Raw genomic sequence first — 18,751 nt, forward strand, 5'->3', positions numbered from 1 at the left:
TGTTTTCAGGCACACCACTTTTGTACCGGAACTTGTCCTTTCGGCTGCCTTCACACAGCAGGGAAAAGTTCCAGATGTCTGAGGGAGGGAGGGGGGGGGATCAGACTTATGCTAAGCATAATTCTGCGCACACGAAGATGCATAAGAGACCTAGAAGATGAAGCTCAATGGTTAAAGGAATCACTGAAGCGGTGTGAAGCGCTCCGTTGCGCGTCTAGACGTACCATAGGAGGCGAGCTGCCATGGTTTGCCGCATGCTACAGCAGCGGGCTATCTAGGGGCACACAGCGTCCCCCGGTCCCCTCCTCCTCCCCCTCCTCCCTGTCCGGAACTCGACCTCACCAGTCTGAAGCAGCCACCTTGTCCGTAACAAGTCCAGACCTGTTACTAGGGGCGTCGTCCGGTGAAATTACGGAAAACGTTATCCGGATGTTTGTATTCAGACACAAAGGTCTTACGGACAGAGTCCGGAACATTTCCGTTTTTCATGGCCTGTCTGAAGGGGGCTTTAAGTGTAAAGATGGTTGATGCCTGGCTGTCTCCTGAAACAAGCAGGCCTGAATGTAAATGAGTTCAAACAGTTTTTAATGACCAACAGAGAAGGACTCAGTGTTGAGATACTAAAGATGTGAATGAAACCTACCTTTGTGTCGTCCTGTACTCCTCCACATTGGTGACCCCGTAAACGAACATGTCGACCGACAAAGCGGCCCAAACAAGCTTCAGCACAGCTAACAGCTGCTGTACCATAGCTGGCCCCACTGTTCTCATCTGCCGAGGCTATTGAGCATCCAGATGTTTGGCTCCACAACCCTTTAGAATGTTTTTTTCACATCGAAGCCCAGTTCGCACTGCGCTGCATAATGTTTTTTTCACATCGAAGCCCAGTTCGCACTGCGCTGCATTTCTTCTGAAGACATGAAATACCACCATGTGGTCGCTGCACTAGATCCACTTTCCACCCGATGGGTGATGTGCCTTCTCCGGAACCCTCCAGCCCGGGAGAAGTTTAATTCAGTTCAATTCAAAAATACTTTATTAATCCCAGAGGGAAATTGATTGCTGTAGTAGCTCAGAATAATAATAATAATCAAGTCATCAAAGAGTTGTTGTATATTACAATGGCTGTTGGCAGGAAGGATCTCCAGTAGGGGTCAATGTTGCAGCGAAACTGAAGAAGCCTCTGACTGAAGACACTCTTCCGTTGTCAGACAATCTTGTGAAGAGAATGCTCAGGGTTGTCCATAATTTTCTTGACTCTCTGGAGAATCCTTCTTTGCATTATCTCCTCCAGTGGTTCCGAAACTGGCTGAGTCCTTGAAAGGGCTCAAAATGCCCTCAAAAAACTGCTGGTTTACTGCTACACCCTCTCTGACGTGGAACGAGCAGAGAAGCTGCTCTCTCTCGCCGGAATCGGAGATGGCACCGCCCAAGAGCTTTCTACCAGCGAGTTCAGAGAGCAGGGAAACGGACCTGCCAGTGCCCAGTAGCAGACCATTGGCGACAGAGAAAAGCTGCTATTAATTGAGGATTCAGTCAGGAAGACAATTCTTGGTGAATTCCATCTCCCAGATAAGCCTTATTTCCTCAGTCACCGCTGACAGACTAGCTGAAGGCTTTGGACCAATGTTGACTGCAGCTAATGGATCCGCCATCAAAACATTTGGTGAAAGGTTGGTGACAGTATGCTTTCATGAACGTGACTTTGATTGGAATTTAAATTGTGGCCACAAGTTCAGTTCCTATTGTGGGTGCTGATTTTCTTTGTGCACATTGACTTCTAGTTGACTTAGCCAACAGGCTAAGGTCTTGCTGTGTCTTTTGCATCCATGCCATGTATGACAAAAAGGACCGGACCCCAAATGCATGCTAATTTCCACTCCACAGGAGATGCCTTCCAGCGTGTGTTATCTGAGTTCCTCAGTCCCCACCTTTTCTAGCTCTGTTGCTGAACACGGCATTGAACATTTCATCCCCACTACTGGCCCACCCATCTTTGCACGCCCACGCCACCTTGACACAGCTAAGCTGGCCATCGCACGTACTGAGTTTGCCAACATGGAGAAAGCCCATGGACAGTGGTAACTTTCTGGGGATTTCTGCCACCTTAATGGTGCCACTGAGAGTGACTGGTACCCAATCCCCCACATTCAGGACCTTTCAGTACACCTCGCTGGAACCCTAACCCTAACCCTCTTATCAAAAGTACACTTGGTGCGTGGTTATCAGGTCCCGGTATTCCCAGAGGACATTCCTAAAACCGCTGTCATCACCTCCTTTGGCCTTTTTGAGTTTTTACGCATGTCCTTTGACCTTAAAGGTGCCACACAAACATTAGCATTTTGCGAGAATTGTACTTTGTTTTTATCTATTTGGATGACATCTTGGTTGCCAGCCACTCTGCCAAACAGCATGTCAGTCGCCTGCACCAAGTTTTCCAATATTTGGCTGAACATGGTCTGATTACCAACCCAGCTAAGTGCCAATTCGGGCTGGCACAGATTGACTTTCTGGGTCACAGCCTTTCCACCAGTGGTGCCTGCTAAAGTGCAAGCTGTTGCAGAATTCCCACAGCTGGAAACAGTGAAATCTTTGCAAGAATTTCTGGGGATGGGTAACCTTTACAACCGCTTTCTCCCCAGAGCAGCACAGCTGTTGCAGCTGCTTTACGGTGCTCTCAGACTAAGCAAAGCAAGAGATGTGGTAGATTGGACCCCAGACCTCATGCCGGTCTTCTGCAATGTTTAAGCTGCATTAGCAGATGCTGCGATGTTAGCCCACCTTTTCCCTTCTGCCCCATTAGCTTTGACTATGGATTCATCAGATGTAGCTGTGGGTGCTGTGCTGGAATGTGGCAACCTCTCACCCTTTTCAGTCGCTCGTTATGGGATAACAAGCGAGAGTACAGCACATTTGACAGGGAGTTAAGCCTCTACCTGGCCACATGCCATTTCCTGGAAGGCCCCCATTTCACTGCTATGTCCTAGTCCTCTGAACCCTGGTCCAGTCGCCAGCAGAGACACCTCGCTGCAGTTTCAGAGTTCACCACAGACATCCGGCATGTGGCTGAAAAGTTCAACATGGTGTGCGTTGGACTCCCCAGGTTCTGTGGGTATTGATTTTGCTGCAATGGCGGAAGACCAGTTAAATGACCCAGACACCCCCACACTCCCACGGGCCTGAGGTTAGGCATGAGCCTGGTGCAGGAAGGTCACCCTCCCCTCATATTTATTTCAATCAATAAAAAAAAACCACAACAAATAAACAAACAATATGCATATAAACACAATACAACTTGAATGAAAGGGAGCAAATGGAAATCTTATCCTTTCTGCCCCCTTTTTTAAACAAAAATAACAAAACTGTCTTTATGCATTCCGTCATGTTCCTTGTCCATATTTTAATTCTAGCCACAGACTTTATTCACATTCATATCCACCCAACACACTTGATCTGATATATTCTCTAAAGACTTTTAGAGCTCTCGACTCTTTCACTTCTCTGTCCAGGCAATTCCATAATTTCACACCATTCACCCAAATAGTCATTCAAGTACACAGGTGGCAGGAACAGCCACTCACGCATTAGTAAGCATCAGCTGAGCCAATAGATGAGCTTATGGACAGTTCTAACAGGAAACCGGCTTCAACACAAGCAGTTGTTTTCCTCTTGGTCCTAGTGCTCCACCAGTGTCTTTTTAATATAGCGTAATGTTTTAGGACGGTGAAGCTGTGGTTGAAAATGTTTTCTGCCTATATTAGAGGCTCTTTTAATAATGTTATATCTGATACATTTTTAAAACTGCTACCTCTTTACCAGGATTAGTGCACTCTGCCCTCTGATGGAAGGCCCAGGTACTGCAAGTACCATTCAATTATTGCTGTTATAATTTTACACTTTTACTTATTTGCCATACTGATGCTGTCCTTTTTGAGAAACATCTGCGTTACAAAGATTAAAAACAGACACAAGTTAACATTTTAAATTATTTATTTATATATATTTATTTATTCATCTGTTTGGTTGATATTCTTTTGTAATCATTGTTGCTGCACTTTTTAGTATTTTGTACCCAACAAAAAATAACATGAAAACAACAGAAAAAAATGAATTAAAAATGAACTGATAAAAATAAACTTAAGAAACGCATTAAGGTTAAAGCAGAGCTGACTTGCCGGGGTGGGTGAGGGCAGAAAAGACCAAAATAAAGCAGAGAAACAACATGTCTGATCAGACAGAATGTGAAGCAGCTGCTTTAGAACATCGTGCAGTTCTTAAAATTCCCTTAAGTGGTCCCTTCCTGTGTGCATCAGCCCTCTCACACACACATTAAATCAGACAGTTAACGTTTCTGCTCATAGCTGCTTTGTACACATCCAACTTTAGGATAAAAAGGATGTTATAAACTTAAATTCATGCTATTGGTTTCCTTCACAGATCACTCCCTCTTGTCCCTCCCACATCCCGCCTGGTTGAGTGTAAACGATGAGAAAACCCAGGAGTGGGATCTGAAAGAGAGAGGAGCGAGAGCCACAGACAGACAGAGTTAGAATCCACAACAGAACAGGCCTTGGTCATTGGTCTGTCCCAGAGCACATCGCAACCCCACTGAGTATCTGGACAAATAAAAACAGCAAAGCTGCACAGGCCAGGCAAACGTCGTTTTCAGCATGTGGAGTCTGACCTGTACAATCACAGGAGCAGAGCAGTGGCCGGGGTTGCTTCAGAGCTCAAGGGGGATTGTAGTTGGAAGTAAACGTAACAACAGAAAGTCCTCAGTGGTGGTCCCAAGTGTTCAGGTAGAGCACACCCTGCCCTGATCTCAACACCTCAGATCTCAAGGACTCACGGCACCGTTCTGAGACCTTTCCATGTGGAACCGGGTCCTCTGCTCAAGGTCAAACAAAAACCATGACAACCAGGTGGTTAACTGAAAACAAATGCAGAGGGATAGCTGTAGTTTCCAACCATGGTTGTCATAGTAACAGTTAGCTTGCAAGGAAGGGTCATGTCCGTGAGGCGCCATGTTCTCTGAAGCTGATGTAGCCAAGGACAATGGAGAGGATCACAGCAGAAGTGGGTTTGTTTGTCTCCGTGCTTGTGATGTTAAGAATGATATGTCAGCTATCTTACAAGTTATTCCCTTGTTTTTGTTGTCTTTGAGTGTTAGGTCTCTGTAGCACCCGAACAGCCCAGACCAAGCCCCAAGCCTGACCCTGTTTCGCCACGACGACGACCCCGCCAACATCAACAAGAATGACACAGCATCCACCGAAATGATACTTTCTCTTATTCAAGTGTCTCAATATAATATTAAAATAATAAGAACAATCGTCTTAACGACAGAAAGAGCGCCGCCTCTCTTCTCTGTCCTCTTTTGGCTAAAATCTCAAGGTTCATAAAGCAAAGAAAGACATCCAAGAAACAAATAACAAACATTACCATTAAAAATCCTCCCTAAAGCAAGAGCTGACAGGAAAATAAACTAGATTAGATACACAAGTCGTAAGCATTCTATACATGGCATCACTGTACAAGGAGAGGAGGAAATGTCTGGTAAAACTACCCACAATGCAATGCACTGTCACTGAGTGGGAGGTGGTAGAGGGAATGCACATGTCATACTCAGACTCCACCCACAGAGGGACAGACAAACACGCCCACAGACACTGCTGCTGTGGATCTGCTGCTGCCGGGGCGGATGGGACCCTGATGGTGTATCCTTATCCTTATCTTAGCTGGTCTGGCTCATCTGATCTCAGTCAATCGTGTTTTTTACCATGGGGAAGGGGGCATGCATGTACAGTAAAGGTTTTAGGCACGGGCAGACAGGGCAGTTGCCCGGGGTGGCATTTTTTCATGACACAAAAGGGGCGCACAAGCGCTGAGTAAAAAATAAAAATGAAAGAAATCTGTGCTGGATTGGAAACAGCAAGTTGGCGCCCCCTGCAGCTGCAGGCGCTCCTGCTGACTGAGAGGGTTCAGGTGATCCGTGTGTGTATGAAGAGGAGGAAGGGGAGGGGTGCGGCGGGGGAATTCACCTCTGGGTCTTTCCCAAATGAAATGAGCGGGTAGGGGCTGAATCAACTGTATTAACAAGGCTAAAGTCAATCAAATCTTGATGTTCTTCCATTTAACGAACATTTCATTCATAATATCATAAACACAGGCCTATCATTCTTTCAGGTTTTTCTGAATTGTGTGAAATGGCCAAATAAAAAAAGGAAAAACAAAACGATTTTGTGGTACCCCCCAATCAAGGTCAAATTGTTTAGTCCTGACTAAAGGAAACTTATTGAGTCAAGAGCCAAACAGAAGAGATGAACATAAAAAGGCTAAAACCACCGGGTGCCCCATTCAGGAAAAAAAGAAAAAAGAGGAGAAAGATAAAGGTAGGTACGCTCTCATGATGCATGTTTTCAGTTTTTTGAACCAGTTAACTGGGATTTTAACGGTTAAATTCGGTCAACTAATTGCTAACAGAGCTAATAGGGCTGAAATATTGAAACGAATATTCAAATGGTTCAAAAAAGTTCCTTGAATCGTTTTTTACTGATTCAAACTAGGATTTGTTAAATGCTCGCTGCAGCCTGTGGCCTGCCTGAACAACAACAAACACATGTTGATCATGTTCACATAATAATAAATAAAACAACTCTACAAGCAGAAGAAAACTGCCCAGTCACCACTAACTATCCTGTTTATTTATTGCAAATGGCTGCACTGATTATTTTTTACATGATTTGTTCTGTAAAAATTGGCATTTTTGATAGTCTACAGTTTTTATGTCAGTTTAAATTACAATTTCAGAGGCAATTCTAAAATATTATGGATCATGATAAAGATCTATTGGAGATCTACCCCAACTTTTGGACTGCTCTGCCAGTCACTGCGGCTCAAGCTGAGAGGAGCTTTTCAAAACTTGATGAAGTCATACCTGAGGTCACCTATGTTTCAGGGGCGGCTCACAAATGGGCCATTCCCATCTGTACCGGGTCGGCCCGGGCCGGGTAGCCCCAGTCGGCCCCAGCCTGGCCCGGTTGATTCCACACATTCTTGTCTTAAGCCCATGTGGGCTGATTCTACCCACCAATCAGAGGCTTGTTCTAATGGAAGGTGTGAATTGGCTGTCAGCAGTGGGTGTGTTGGCCCTGGTCGGCCTGAAGCAGACCCCCTCGAGAAGAGGGCTGAGAATGAGACTTGGTTGGCCCGGAAAAATACCAGGCCACCCAGATATGTAAACAACCTACGCTACCCGGCCCGGGCCGACCCGGTACAGATGGGAATGGCCCATAACCTGGCTCTGATTAGTACCAATCACTCAGTAGGGGAGCAGATTTCACATGATGACATTATTGATGACGTTGCATCAAGGTTAGGTTTTAATTTTAGTTTTTTTTTCTGTTCTAGGTGCAATGCTGTAGTGATTATCTTTAGTTTATGTGTGAAATATTTTTGCTATTTAGAATATTTATTATATATTATGTTCATATATTCTTAATATTTAGTTAGTTTAGTTGTTTTTGTATATTTGATTCTATATATTTTGTTACAGTATATAATGTATATTGCTTTACATTCTGACAACTTCATAGTAATTAATGTAAATATGTGCAACTTAGAAAAATGAATGTTCAATAGTCGTTCTAATAAAACATGCCTGTTTGTGGAAAACATGCGTGTGTGTGTGCAGGTGGTGGTGGTGGTGGGCTCAAAGGGGGCCTCGCCCGGGGAGTAACTCCACGTAGAACCGCCACTATGTATGTATGTATGTGTGTGTGTGTGTGTGTGTGTGTGTGTGTGTGTGCGCGTGTGCGCCGGAGGAGGATTGTTGTGAAGGGGTTTTTATTGTCAGACTGTTTTTAAAATTCTGGGGATGGGAGGGAATGTGGGTATGCGGGGCCTTTTTAATTTGTTAAGCACTTTGAGTTGCATGTATTGTAGGATAAAGCGCTATACAGAGGAGCAGACCGAGCCAATAAAAGGAGTCAAAAGTAACAAAGCTGATGAGCTACTAGAACCTGATCCAGAAACATTGATTTGTTGTAAATTCCTGTAATTTATGTTGGAATTTTGTGCAAAAATATTTCCTTTACAATATATTATTAACTGAAAGACTGCAGCTTCACAACTCTTGCATGAAGAGCTCTTTCTGGTTTGACTTGAGGGGGTAAGGAGGAAGTCCTTAAAGGACTCTGAGCTGGTCATGGGTAAGGACAGACAGTGCATTCCCTCTAGTGGGAGTAGGAAAGAAACGCAGGAAAACAGGATGGAAAAGGGAGTGTTGGGAATGGACAGCTGGAACTGAAAGTGCAGGTTTACTTAAGTGAAGAACATCGCCGTCGTCCCATCTTCCTTTAATAATAATATTTATTATACTAAAAGGTCTTTTACAGACAAACATAATGTCTACTTTACCTGTAAAATGACTTTAAATTAAATAAAAAGAAATAAAAGGGAGAGAAGCAGAGCTGGTTTGTGGTGTCACTGCCCTCCATCTTTGGACTGAGCCCGTTTGGATCTTGACCCGTTACATGGAGGACTCTCCTTACCTCACCCCTCCTTCACAATCATAAACAACACACACTCATGTAAATACTTTGGGTTTGCGGCAGCGGTGTGTGTTGGTTGTGCTGTTGAAAGCATAACTGTATCAATGCACTGGCCAGTGAGGTACGTAATGTAGGGGGTTAGGGTGGATGAATGAGAGTGTCAACAACCTGCAACTAAACGCTGATGTCCGTAGAAAAATGCTGGCACTTTGACCTTTGAACTCCAAGGCCCCCGCCTGTAGCTTCCCTCCCCACCCAAACACACCCGTGGGGACAGACGGAGACAGACAGATGGACACAGAGCGCCCCCACTTGGACAGAAACGGTGGTTTGGCGTGATGCTTCTTTAATCAACAACTCGGGGTGGCTGATGGGGACGAGCCTCCGGTCCTACAGGGAGACACAAGGGACACAGCTGGAGTTACTAGAACATCTGTGGTGGGGAAAAACTACATTTTCTGACCAAAATAAGCTGAGTTTCCACCAAAGCTTAAATATTATTAATTACTAGGAATGTCAGAAACATTAAAGGTGTGGTTCGCTCATTTAAATACATCCGCACTGGTCTCTTGTAGGAATGAGTGCCTTGTAAGTCGTACTCTGGGCACAAAAGCTCTGGTGCCCCTGTTTTAGGATCTAGAAGAGACTCAGATCAGAGCTGAGCTTCAGACAACAGGATTAGCAGTCTTACTTCCTGATATTTGATATTTAGCCTCTGATTGGACAACAACAATGCGACTCTACCACTGACTCGGTGTACTCTGCAACATCAGTGTTTTATCTCCATAGATAACACAAGCCTGGAGGAGTTCTGCTGTGTGGTGGAGTAGCTAATGCATCCTTTCCAGGATTTTAACACATTTTCATCATGTTATTTCTCCCAAATCTGCTTCTTCATGTCCTGTTTGTTTCTACAGTTTGTTTACACTCCTGAGGCCATTAACATGGCTGCCACATCCCAAAATGCAATGCAAGATCCCACACCTTATACACACACAGCTTAGAAGTTAGCCTAGCTTAGCATGTGCACAGTGCTTGCATTTGATCAACCGCGTAACTTTAACACGTTCAAACACTTCCTAAACACATGGATAGTTTCAGAGATGAAAGTTGTCCAAGGAACACACACACATGTAAAACACATTCAGTGTGTGTGTGTGTGTGTGTGTGTGTGAGCAGTTTATCCACGTTTCTGCTCAAACGTAAACAACATGAGCACAGAAAGATACGTCAAAGATAGGTATGTGGTGAGAACGCTCACTGTGTCACGTTTCACAGGGATGTCATGTCGGTTTAAATCCGTGTCAGAAGTTATGAGCTAGACATTATTGGTGCACAGTGCTCAGCATTAAGAGTACACCCCAACTCTAGTCTTAGGAGCAAAGCCACACTGAAGACTACAACATTCTCATGAACAGGTATTCAACCGCAGGTGAGTCAATGATTCATTTAAGAGGTGTCCACTAGACAGGTGACTATAAAAGAAAAGCCCTTCCCATTTCATGCTGGCAGCAACGGGTCCTCTTTACGCAAAAAGGTGAGGGCTACAAGAAGATCAGCAAAGCTTCACATATCAGTCAGAATGCTGTAGCTAAAGTGATCCAAACATTTAAGAAAGATGGAAGTGCAACCATCTTAGGGATGTCAGGACGTCCGTGGAAGTTAACATCTCAACAGGAGCGTCTTCTGATGAGAAAGTTGGAGAAAATCACCATGAACGTTCACTGCGGTTAGCTACAGCAGTAGAAAGCCAAACTGGAGCGACCGTTTCCTTTGACACCATACGGTACACACTGCTTTGTCCATGACGGAAGCCTCTCCTAAAGCCCACGCACTAAAAGCACACCTAGGATTTCCTAGGGCCCATGCTGAAAGAGATGAAGACTACTGGGACTCTATAGACTCTGGAGTGATGAGACAAACATCTCTGGTTTTAGAACTAATGGTTTCTTACCTGTATGCAGGGTATATACAGCAATCCTTAAGTAAAATTTACTACTTTTTAATACTTTTTTTTACTACCTTCAGAATTTTTTTAAAACCATCACAACACTTAATTGCAAGTGTTAATCAGCGACCTATTTACACGTATTTTAACATATATAACATACAAAAAGAATAAACTTAGAGACTCACTGATGTTGACAACGTATTGCACATATTTATTTTACTTAGAAAATAAGCCAGGCACTTCTGTTCAGCAGTTCAGACAGTTGACCACGGGGCCTGAAATGATGCAGAACGACCACTGAATATGACGTCATCATAATGTGACCGGATATGCTAAAGTAGGGCTGCTCAATTATGGCAAAAACAATAATCACGATTATTGTGACTGAAATTGAGATCTCGATTATTTAAGACGATTTTTCAATTTATGTAGATTTTTTTTATTTGTTTTTATTCAGTCATAAAACTGCTCAGGGCACAATCAGGACAAAAATAAATAAGAAACAAGATGATCACTAAAATAACTCCTGATTCCAGTATAAAAAGACCAATATACTTATAGCTCATAGTGTATGACCCAAGGGCTATAGACCTTGGTTTAACTCATTTAAGTCTAACCAGTACAGACCCAAATACCAATATCTTGCAAATACTGACAGCAAGAATTATACAGCGGCATTTATAACAAATACATGCAAATAAATTGATGTTCACAAAATGTTGCATAACATTTATTTAGTCATGTCAAGGTGCTGTAGGAGAGTGCACCAGCACCGTGTCCTCAGAGAGATTAGTTATTATTTATCAGCGTGAAGAACTTATTTCTACCTTATTTATAAACTATTTATTTACAAGTCCATCAGTTAATGTAATAATTGTCCCAACCACAGCTGCACCCCCCACCCCCAACCCGGTCTCACAGCAATCGGGGCAAGCTGCACGTGTGTTTAGCGTGCCGCACGCGCACATTTAGCCATTTTTAGCGGCTCAGGAGTCCGCAGGTGCGGTGTGTGTGTCACTCACTCTGGTTACTCCAACAAGGAGCCGGCTCCGAGAGCTGTTTCTTTAGCGACTGACACGTCACTACATCATTCCCTTTCCTAATGTCCTGAAGAACGGTCCGGAGTGCAGGCGGAGTGTTTAGCTAACCTGCAGCAGGAAATGTCGACGACAGTTATCCAGAAAGTAGCTAAGAGCTACCAGAGATGTTTCTGAGGTGTTCGCTAGGTACTTTTAAGATTTAAAAAGTCAAGAAGGGGTCTGAAAAGCTGCTAGAAATAGCATCAAAGTCGCTAAGTTGGCAACGGAGCGCTTCATTTGTAACTCAGGGCAGCTCAAGTGGGAGGAGTAAATAATCGGCTTGTTTTATTTTTATAATCGTTCAAAACATTTCATTCGGAATATATTTCTATGTCGATGTTCAGAACATGACATCTGATAGTCTGAAAAAAATAATACCTAACTTGGAAAAAATAATACCTCTGAGACCAAATTTAACACTTTTAATGGCCTTAAATTTGACTATTTTTATTTATCACTTTTTAATACTTTTTAAAACCCCGCGGACACCCTGTGTATGGCGTCATAAAGGTGAGGATGTCAGAGAAATGCATGGTGCTACAGTGAAGCATGGTGGTGGCAGTGTCTTCATGTGGGGCTGCTAACCCTAACTCAACAATATTCTGCTCTGTACTGAAAAAGGAAGTTGCTGCCATCACTCCGTGCACGTGGTCGTCGTGCACTTTTCCAACACGACAATGATCCAGAACACACATCTAAAGCTGCTGCTGCATTTCTGCAGAAGAACAGGGTGAAGGTGACTGAATGACCAAGTCTGTCTCCTGGTCTGAACCCAATCCAACACCTGCGGGGAATTCTGAAGCGTCACTCTCCATCCAGCATCCAGACTCTAAAAGAGGTTCTTCTTGAAGAACGGAAAAGATAGATGTTGCTACATGTCACCATCTTGTTCATTCCATGACTAGAAGACTTGGTGCCGTCCCTGAAAGTCACGGTGGTCGTACTAAATACTAGACGTAGTTGTTTTTGTTGTGGGGTGGATTCATCTTTACTTCCACTCGTTTTAGTAAAACTGAGGATTTTGTGATCTAAGTTGTATTATTACTCTTAGTCTCATGTTGTGGAGTTAAACACGTGTTCCATAAACCAGCCTTGGGAACATTCTGGAAACTGTTCATCGTGCTGCTGATTACATTTGTACTTATTAAAGGAAGTGTACTCATCTGTACTGAGCGCTGTCTGTGATAATAGTTAAAATAGTATCGGTCAGTTAATATAATATTAATACTAATGAGCGTCTGTCAGCCGTCTCATACTCGTTAATATCCGTTTAACTAACTAACCTTGAACCGTCACCTTATCGTGGTGGAGGAGTTTGAGTGCCCTAATGATCCTAGGAGCTATGTTGTCTGGGGCACTTAGTGCCCCTGGTAGGGTCTCCCATGACAAATTGGTCTTAGGTGAAGGGTGAGACAAAGAACGGTTCGAAGGATCTTTCATGGCAGTTAAAACGAAGAGTCGGAGTACCCGGCCCGGAGGGTTACCGGGGTCCCACCCTGGAGCCAGGCCTGGGGTTGGGGCCCGTGAGCGAGCGCCTGGTGGCCGGGCTTTCGCCCATGGGGCCCGGCCGGGCCCAGCCCGAACCGGATACATGGGCTCGTCCAACTGTGGACCCACCACCCGCAGGAGGAACATGAAGGGTCCGGTGCAATGCGAATCGGGTGGCAGACCAAGGCGGGAGCCTTGGCGGTCCAATCCCCGGACAAGAAAACTAGTTTTTGGGACATGGAACGTCACCTCGCTGGCGGGGAAGGAGCCGGAGCTTGTGGCAGAGGTTGAGCGGTACCGGCTAGATATAGTCGGACTCACCTCGACACATTGCATTGGCTCTGGAACCCGAGACCTGGAGAGGGGTTGGACACTCTACTTTGCTGGAGTTGCTCCGGGTGAGAGGCGGAGGGCTGGGGTTGGCTTTTTGTTAGCCCCGAGACTCTCTGCCTGTGTGTTGGGGTTTACCCCGGGGGACAAGAGGGTAGCTTCCTTGCGCCTTCGGGTCGGGGAACGGGTCCTGACTGTTGTTTGTGCTTATGGGTCAAATATCAGTTCAGAGTACCCACCCTTTTTGGAGTCCCTGGGACGAGTGCTAGATAGTGCTCCATCAGGTGACTCCATTGTCCTGCTGGGGGACTTCAATGCTCACGTGGGCAATGACAGCTTGACCTGGAGGGGTGTGATTGGGAGGAACGGCCCACCTAATCTGAACTCGAGCGGTGTTTTGTTATTGGACTTCTGTGCAAGCCGCAGTTTGGCCATAACGAACACCATGTTCGAACATAAGGATGCCCACCGGTACACTTGGTACCAGGGCAGCCTAGGTCACAGGTCGATGATAGATTTTGTAGTCGTATCATCTGACCTGCGGCCGTATGTTTTGGACACCCGAGTGAAGAGAGGGGCGGAGCTGTCAACTGATCACCACCTGGTGGTGAGTTGGATCAGATGGCAAGGGAACATGCCGCGTAGACCTGGCAGACCCAAACGCATAGTGAGGGTCTGCTGGGAACGCCTGGCAGAAGAACCTGTCAAGACGGTCTTCAACTCCCACCTCCGGCAGAGCTTTGACCACGTCCCGAGAGCAGTGGGGGACATTGAGTCCGAGTGGGCCTTGTTCCACTCTGCGATTGTCGAGGCGGCTGTTGCTAGCTGTGGTCGTAAGGTGGCCGGTGCCAGTCGTGGTGGCAACCCCCGTACCCGCTGGTGGACACCAGAGGTTCGGGGAGCCGTCAGGCTGAAGAAGGAGGCCTACAGGGCGTGGCTGGTCTGTGGGTCTCCGGAGGCAGCAGACAGGTACCGGATAGCCAAGCAGGGTGCAGCAGTGGCAGTTGCCGAGGCAAAATCTCGGGCGTGGGAGGAGTTTGGTGAGGCCATGGAGAAAGACTATCGATCGGCTCCAAAGAGGTTCTGGCAAACTGTCCGGCGCCTCAGGAGAGGAAGGCAGCAACTCGCTCACACTGTTTACAGTGGGGATGGGGAGCTGCTGACGTCAACTGAGGCTATAGTCGGACGGTGGAAGGAATACTTTGAGGAGCTCCTCAATCCCACTAATGTGCATTCCGAGGAGGAACCAGAGCTGGGAGGCCTGGGGATGGACTGTCCGATCTCGGGGGCAGAAGTTGCTGAGGTAGTCAAACAACTACACAGCGGCGGAGCCCCGGGGGCGGATGAGGTTCGTCCTGGGTATCTCAAGGCTATGGATGTTGTAGGGCTGTCATGGTTGACACGTCTCTGCAACATTGCGTGGTCATCGGGGGCAGTTCCTAGGGAGTGGCAGACCGGGGTGGTGGTCCCCATCTTTAAGAAGGGTGACCTGAGGGTGTGTTCCAACTATAGGGGGATCACACTCCTCAGCCTCCCTGGAAAGGTCTACGCCAAGGTACTGGAGAGGAGGGTCCGATCGATAGTTGAATCTCAGATAGAGGAGGAGCAATGTGGTTTTCGTCCTGGCCGTGGAACTGTGGACCAGCTCTATACCCTTGCAAGGGTGATGGAGGGGGCATGGGAGTTTGCCCAACCAATCCACATGTGCTTTGTGGATTTGGAGAAGGCTTATGACCGTGTCCCCAGGGGCACCCTGTGGGGGACGCTCCAGGAGTATGGGGTGGGTGGCTTTCTGTTAAGGGCCATTCAGTCCCTTTACCAGAGGAGCGTGAGTTTGGTCCGCATAGCCGGTAGTAAGTCGGACCTGTTCCCAGTGAGGGTTGGACTCCGCCAGGGCTGCCCTTTGTCACCGGTTCTGTTCATCACTTTTATGGACAGAATTTCTAGATGCAGCCGTGGTGTGGAGTGTGTCGAGTTTGGTGGCAGGAGAATCTCGTCTCTGCTTTTTGCGGATGATGTGGTCCTCCTAGCTTCATCCAGCTCTGACCTTCAGCTCTTGCTGGGTAGGTTCGCGGCCGAATGTGAAGCGGCTGGGATGAGGATCAGCACCTCCAAATCTGAGACCATGGTTCTCGACCGGAAAAGGGTGGCTTGCCACCTCCGGGTCGGGGGAGAGGTCCTACCTCAAGTGGAGGAGTTTAAGTATCTCGGGGTCTTGTTCACGAGTGAGGGTAGGAGGGATCGGGAGATCGACAGGCGGATTGGTTCGGCATCTGCAGTGATGCGGACGCTGAGCCGATCTGTCGTGGGGAAGAGGGAGCTGAGCCAGAAAGCCAGGCTCTCGATTTACCGGTCGATCTACGTCCCAATCCTCACCTATGGTCATGAGCTTTGGGTAATGACCGAAAGAACGAGATCGCGGATACAAGCGGCCGAAATGAGTTTCCTCCGTAGGGTGGCCGGGCTCAGCCTTAGAGATAGGGTGAGGAGCTCGGACATTCGGGAGGGACTCGGAGTAGAACCGCTGCTCCTCCGGATCGAAAGGAGCCAGTTGAGGTGGTTTGGGCATCTGGTCAGGATGCCTCCTGGACGCCTCCCCGGGGAGGTGTTTCGGGCATGTCCTGCCGGCAGAAGGCCCCCGGGTCGACCCAGGACACGTTGGAGAGGTTACATCTCCAATCTGGTCCTGGAACGCCTTGGGGTCCTGCCGGAGGAGCTGGTGGACAAGGCCGGGGAGAGGACGGCCTGGAGCTCCCTAATTGGGATGCTGCCCCCGCGACCCGGACCCGGATAAGCGGAGGAAGACGAAGACGAAGACGAAGACGAAGACGAAGTTTAGCTTAGAGAGAGGGAGAGACACCTGTCATCCGGTTCTGGAGCTCATGCGGGCTTCTGTGAGCTGGATCCGACCCAGCTCGAGTTGGTATTTTTAAAAGCTGCACACACTCGTTTCCTGGAGGCCACAATAAGCGTTTCTAATAGTATTTTTGGACCGAATTTTAAATGAATTAGAAAAAATTTTACCAGCAATTTGGTCTTTGAATTCAAGATTTTTTAAGACCTTTTTAAAACCAATAATGTAAAAAATTTATAACCATTTCACAGCCCTAACGGCAAATAAAAAGTATCCTTGAACTTGTGTTTATGCATTTAGCAGACGCGTTTGTCCAAAGTGGACTTACAGGTGACAATGAAGCCAGCCGCCTCTCCTCGAGGCTAACTGCACTAATCAGCCAATCCTAGGTGGAAGTGAAGCAGCATGATCCATCATAGAGGGACGTGAACATGGAGTGGACAGTGGGGGGGCTGTTCTGGTAGTGCTTGGTAGATCGCTCCACATCTGTGGAAGGGTTAGGGTTAGACAATCCAGACTCTCGACATGAAGAGAGTCTGGATTGACCTGAGCGTGGTGTAGGCGCTGCTAGGTGATGATCCTTCGATGACCAAAAAAAAGGAAGGAAACTCTGGAAAATCTACTTTAAAAGCTACAGTTTTCTATGCTTCAGGACGCCGGTGCGTTGACAATAAAGTTGGTTCTGGTTAACGAATGTTTTCACTCAGTCCCAAAAAGGTCCACAGTTCTGGCACCCAGCCCTAGGCACCAGTCAGCCTCTCTCATGGTCTGCTGAGATGTTCCACGTTTCTCCTCGGCTGGAGGTCCGTTAGCGGTTTGGTAGGCTGCTGTAGCGTGGGAGCTGAATACGTGGCGTTTGGAGTATCTGACCCACGGCTGCGCTGCGTTCTCAGTTCCTCCACTCTTTATTTATGCTACCTTCTTTAATAAACATGATTGTGGTCGACAAGTGAAACTTTAGAGGACAAATACGAGAATTTACCTACAGAACACATTTTAAGACCCAGTTGTCAAAATTCAAAACTTGTAAAAGACTTACGGTATTATTTCTAAATTAATTCAATGCTTTTAAGACTTTTGAAGACCCTGCAGGAACACTTTAGTCCAACTGAGCATGACCCCAGAGCCCAGGTGTGTGTACCTGTGTTAGACCCCAGCCTGCTCCATGCTGTACTGCAGGTCGGGGGGTTTGAAGGTCAGGAGCATATCACTGGTGCAGGACGAGGGGTAGCAGCCTGCTGCGTGGAGCTCACCCTCAGCGTCACACACTGCATGACAAACACATCTTATACTGGCGCCGATCAACAAAATAAATACTCAAATCTCTGACAACGCCGTTTACCGACCTGACGCTTCCCGCTGGTGCAGCTGCTGACTTCCTGTCAGCGACGTTTGGCTCAGGATGTCCGACATGCGAGCAGAGCTGAGCGCCTTTCCAGCCAGGAGACTCATTCCAGACATGGGCTCTGCCTGATCCTGAGCAGGAAACGCGATTATGATTTTATTAGGTCTAGTATTCACCAAGCCATGACCGCAGCCTGCAAATGCAGGCACACAGTCCCACTAGCCTCTTTCATTAAACAATGCCACCGAGTTGCCACAAAGGTGCGGCGGCATCAGGGAGCCTTCAGTCATTTATAGGTGGTGAGACTGTGGCGGTAATGAGGCACAATCACAAAAGATCACACGATGGCGGTAAAAAGGAGGCATGGGGCGGCGGTCTGCGCCGTCACAGACTTCTCTTTAACTTGAACATAACTTGCTTTTTACTGCAACCAAAGCTGCGCTCCTCAAGTATTTTCACAAGCCGAGCATCTAAAGATGTCTGTCCCCCACAGTCCCCGTGAACTGTCTGGTAATCCAAGCTCCCGGAGCTCTGCGTCGCTCCAGTCTACCAACCACCTGTGTTAACTTTAATTTCCAATATAGTTGCCGACCGGAGCTCGGCGGACGTTCTACATATGATAAAACCTCCCTCTGGTGCGCCAAGGCCTAATCTTCCTCGTGGATGCCTAAGCGCCTCGTGATTTTTATCTTGAGAGGCGCTATAGAAATGATATTTTCTTCTTCTTCTAATCTTCATTCACAAGTCAGGTGTTGCAGCAATATTATTAGCAAGCTTTGCAGCAAGAAAGCCACAGAATTCCTGCATTGCCATGCCGCCGCCGCGCTTTCATGAGACACACTGTAGCAGCGGTATTACTCTGACCTGCTGGCACGGTGTGTCTCATGAAAATAACCACGGTTACTCTGGACCGGACCAGCTACCAGCATCCATGAGAGATTTTGACTCACGTAGGCATCGTCACAGGTCTGGATGGTGTGGTGGCGTTGTAGCTGCCCTCTGGACCTGTAGGTGTCTCCCTGGGGACCGCGCGGATAGCCAACACCATTGTGATCAGGCACTTCCATGGCTTGTCCTTGGGACCGGCACTCTACATGCTCCGGTTCTGGAGGAAGAGATCTGGTTCATGAGAAGTCACGGAAACCTAAATGA

At 46.9% G+C, this 18,751-nt stretch overlaps 1 protein-coding gene across 3 annotated transcripts in view; it reads right to left on the bottom strand.

Annotated features, from left to right (window-relative positions):
* Positions 1 to 8,713: 8,713 nt before the first annotated feature.
* sik3 (SIK family kinase 3) overlaps positions 8,714 to 18,751 on the bottom strand; it is a 124,498-nt gene continuing 114,460 nt past the window's right edge. For all 3 annotated transcript variants that reach the window (XM_054735898.2, XM_054735899.2, XM_054735900.2), the window contains 4 exons: positions 18,550 to 18,704; positions 17,601 to 17,730; positions 17,396 to 17,522; positions 8,714 to 8,942 (listed from right to left, as the gene is read on the bottom strand). In XM_054735898.2, the coding sequence (XP_054591873.2) occupies positions 17,401 to 17,522; positions 17,601 to 17,730; positions 18,550 to 18,704 (407 nt within the window). In that variant the 3' untranslated portion in view covers positions 8,714 to 8,942; positions 17,396 to 17,400. The remainder of the gene's footprint in view (positions 8,943 to 17,395; positions 17,523 to 17,600; positions 17,731 to 18,549; positions 18,705 to 18,751) is intronic.

The sequence above is a fragment of the Nothobranchius furzeri genome, chromosome 13, assembly GCF_043380555.1.
Source record: "Nothobranchius furzeri strain GRZ-AD chromosome 13, NfurGRZ-RIMD1, whole genome shotgun sequence".
NCBI lineage: Eukaryota > Metazoa > Chordata > Actinopteri > Cyprinodontiformes > Nothobranchiidae > Nothobranchius > Nothobranchius furzeri.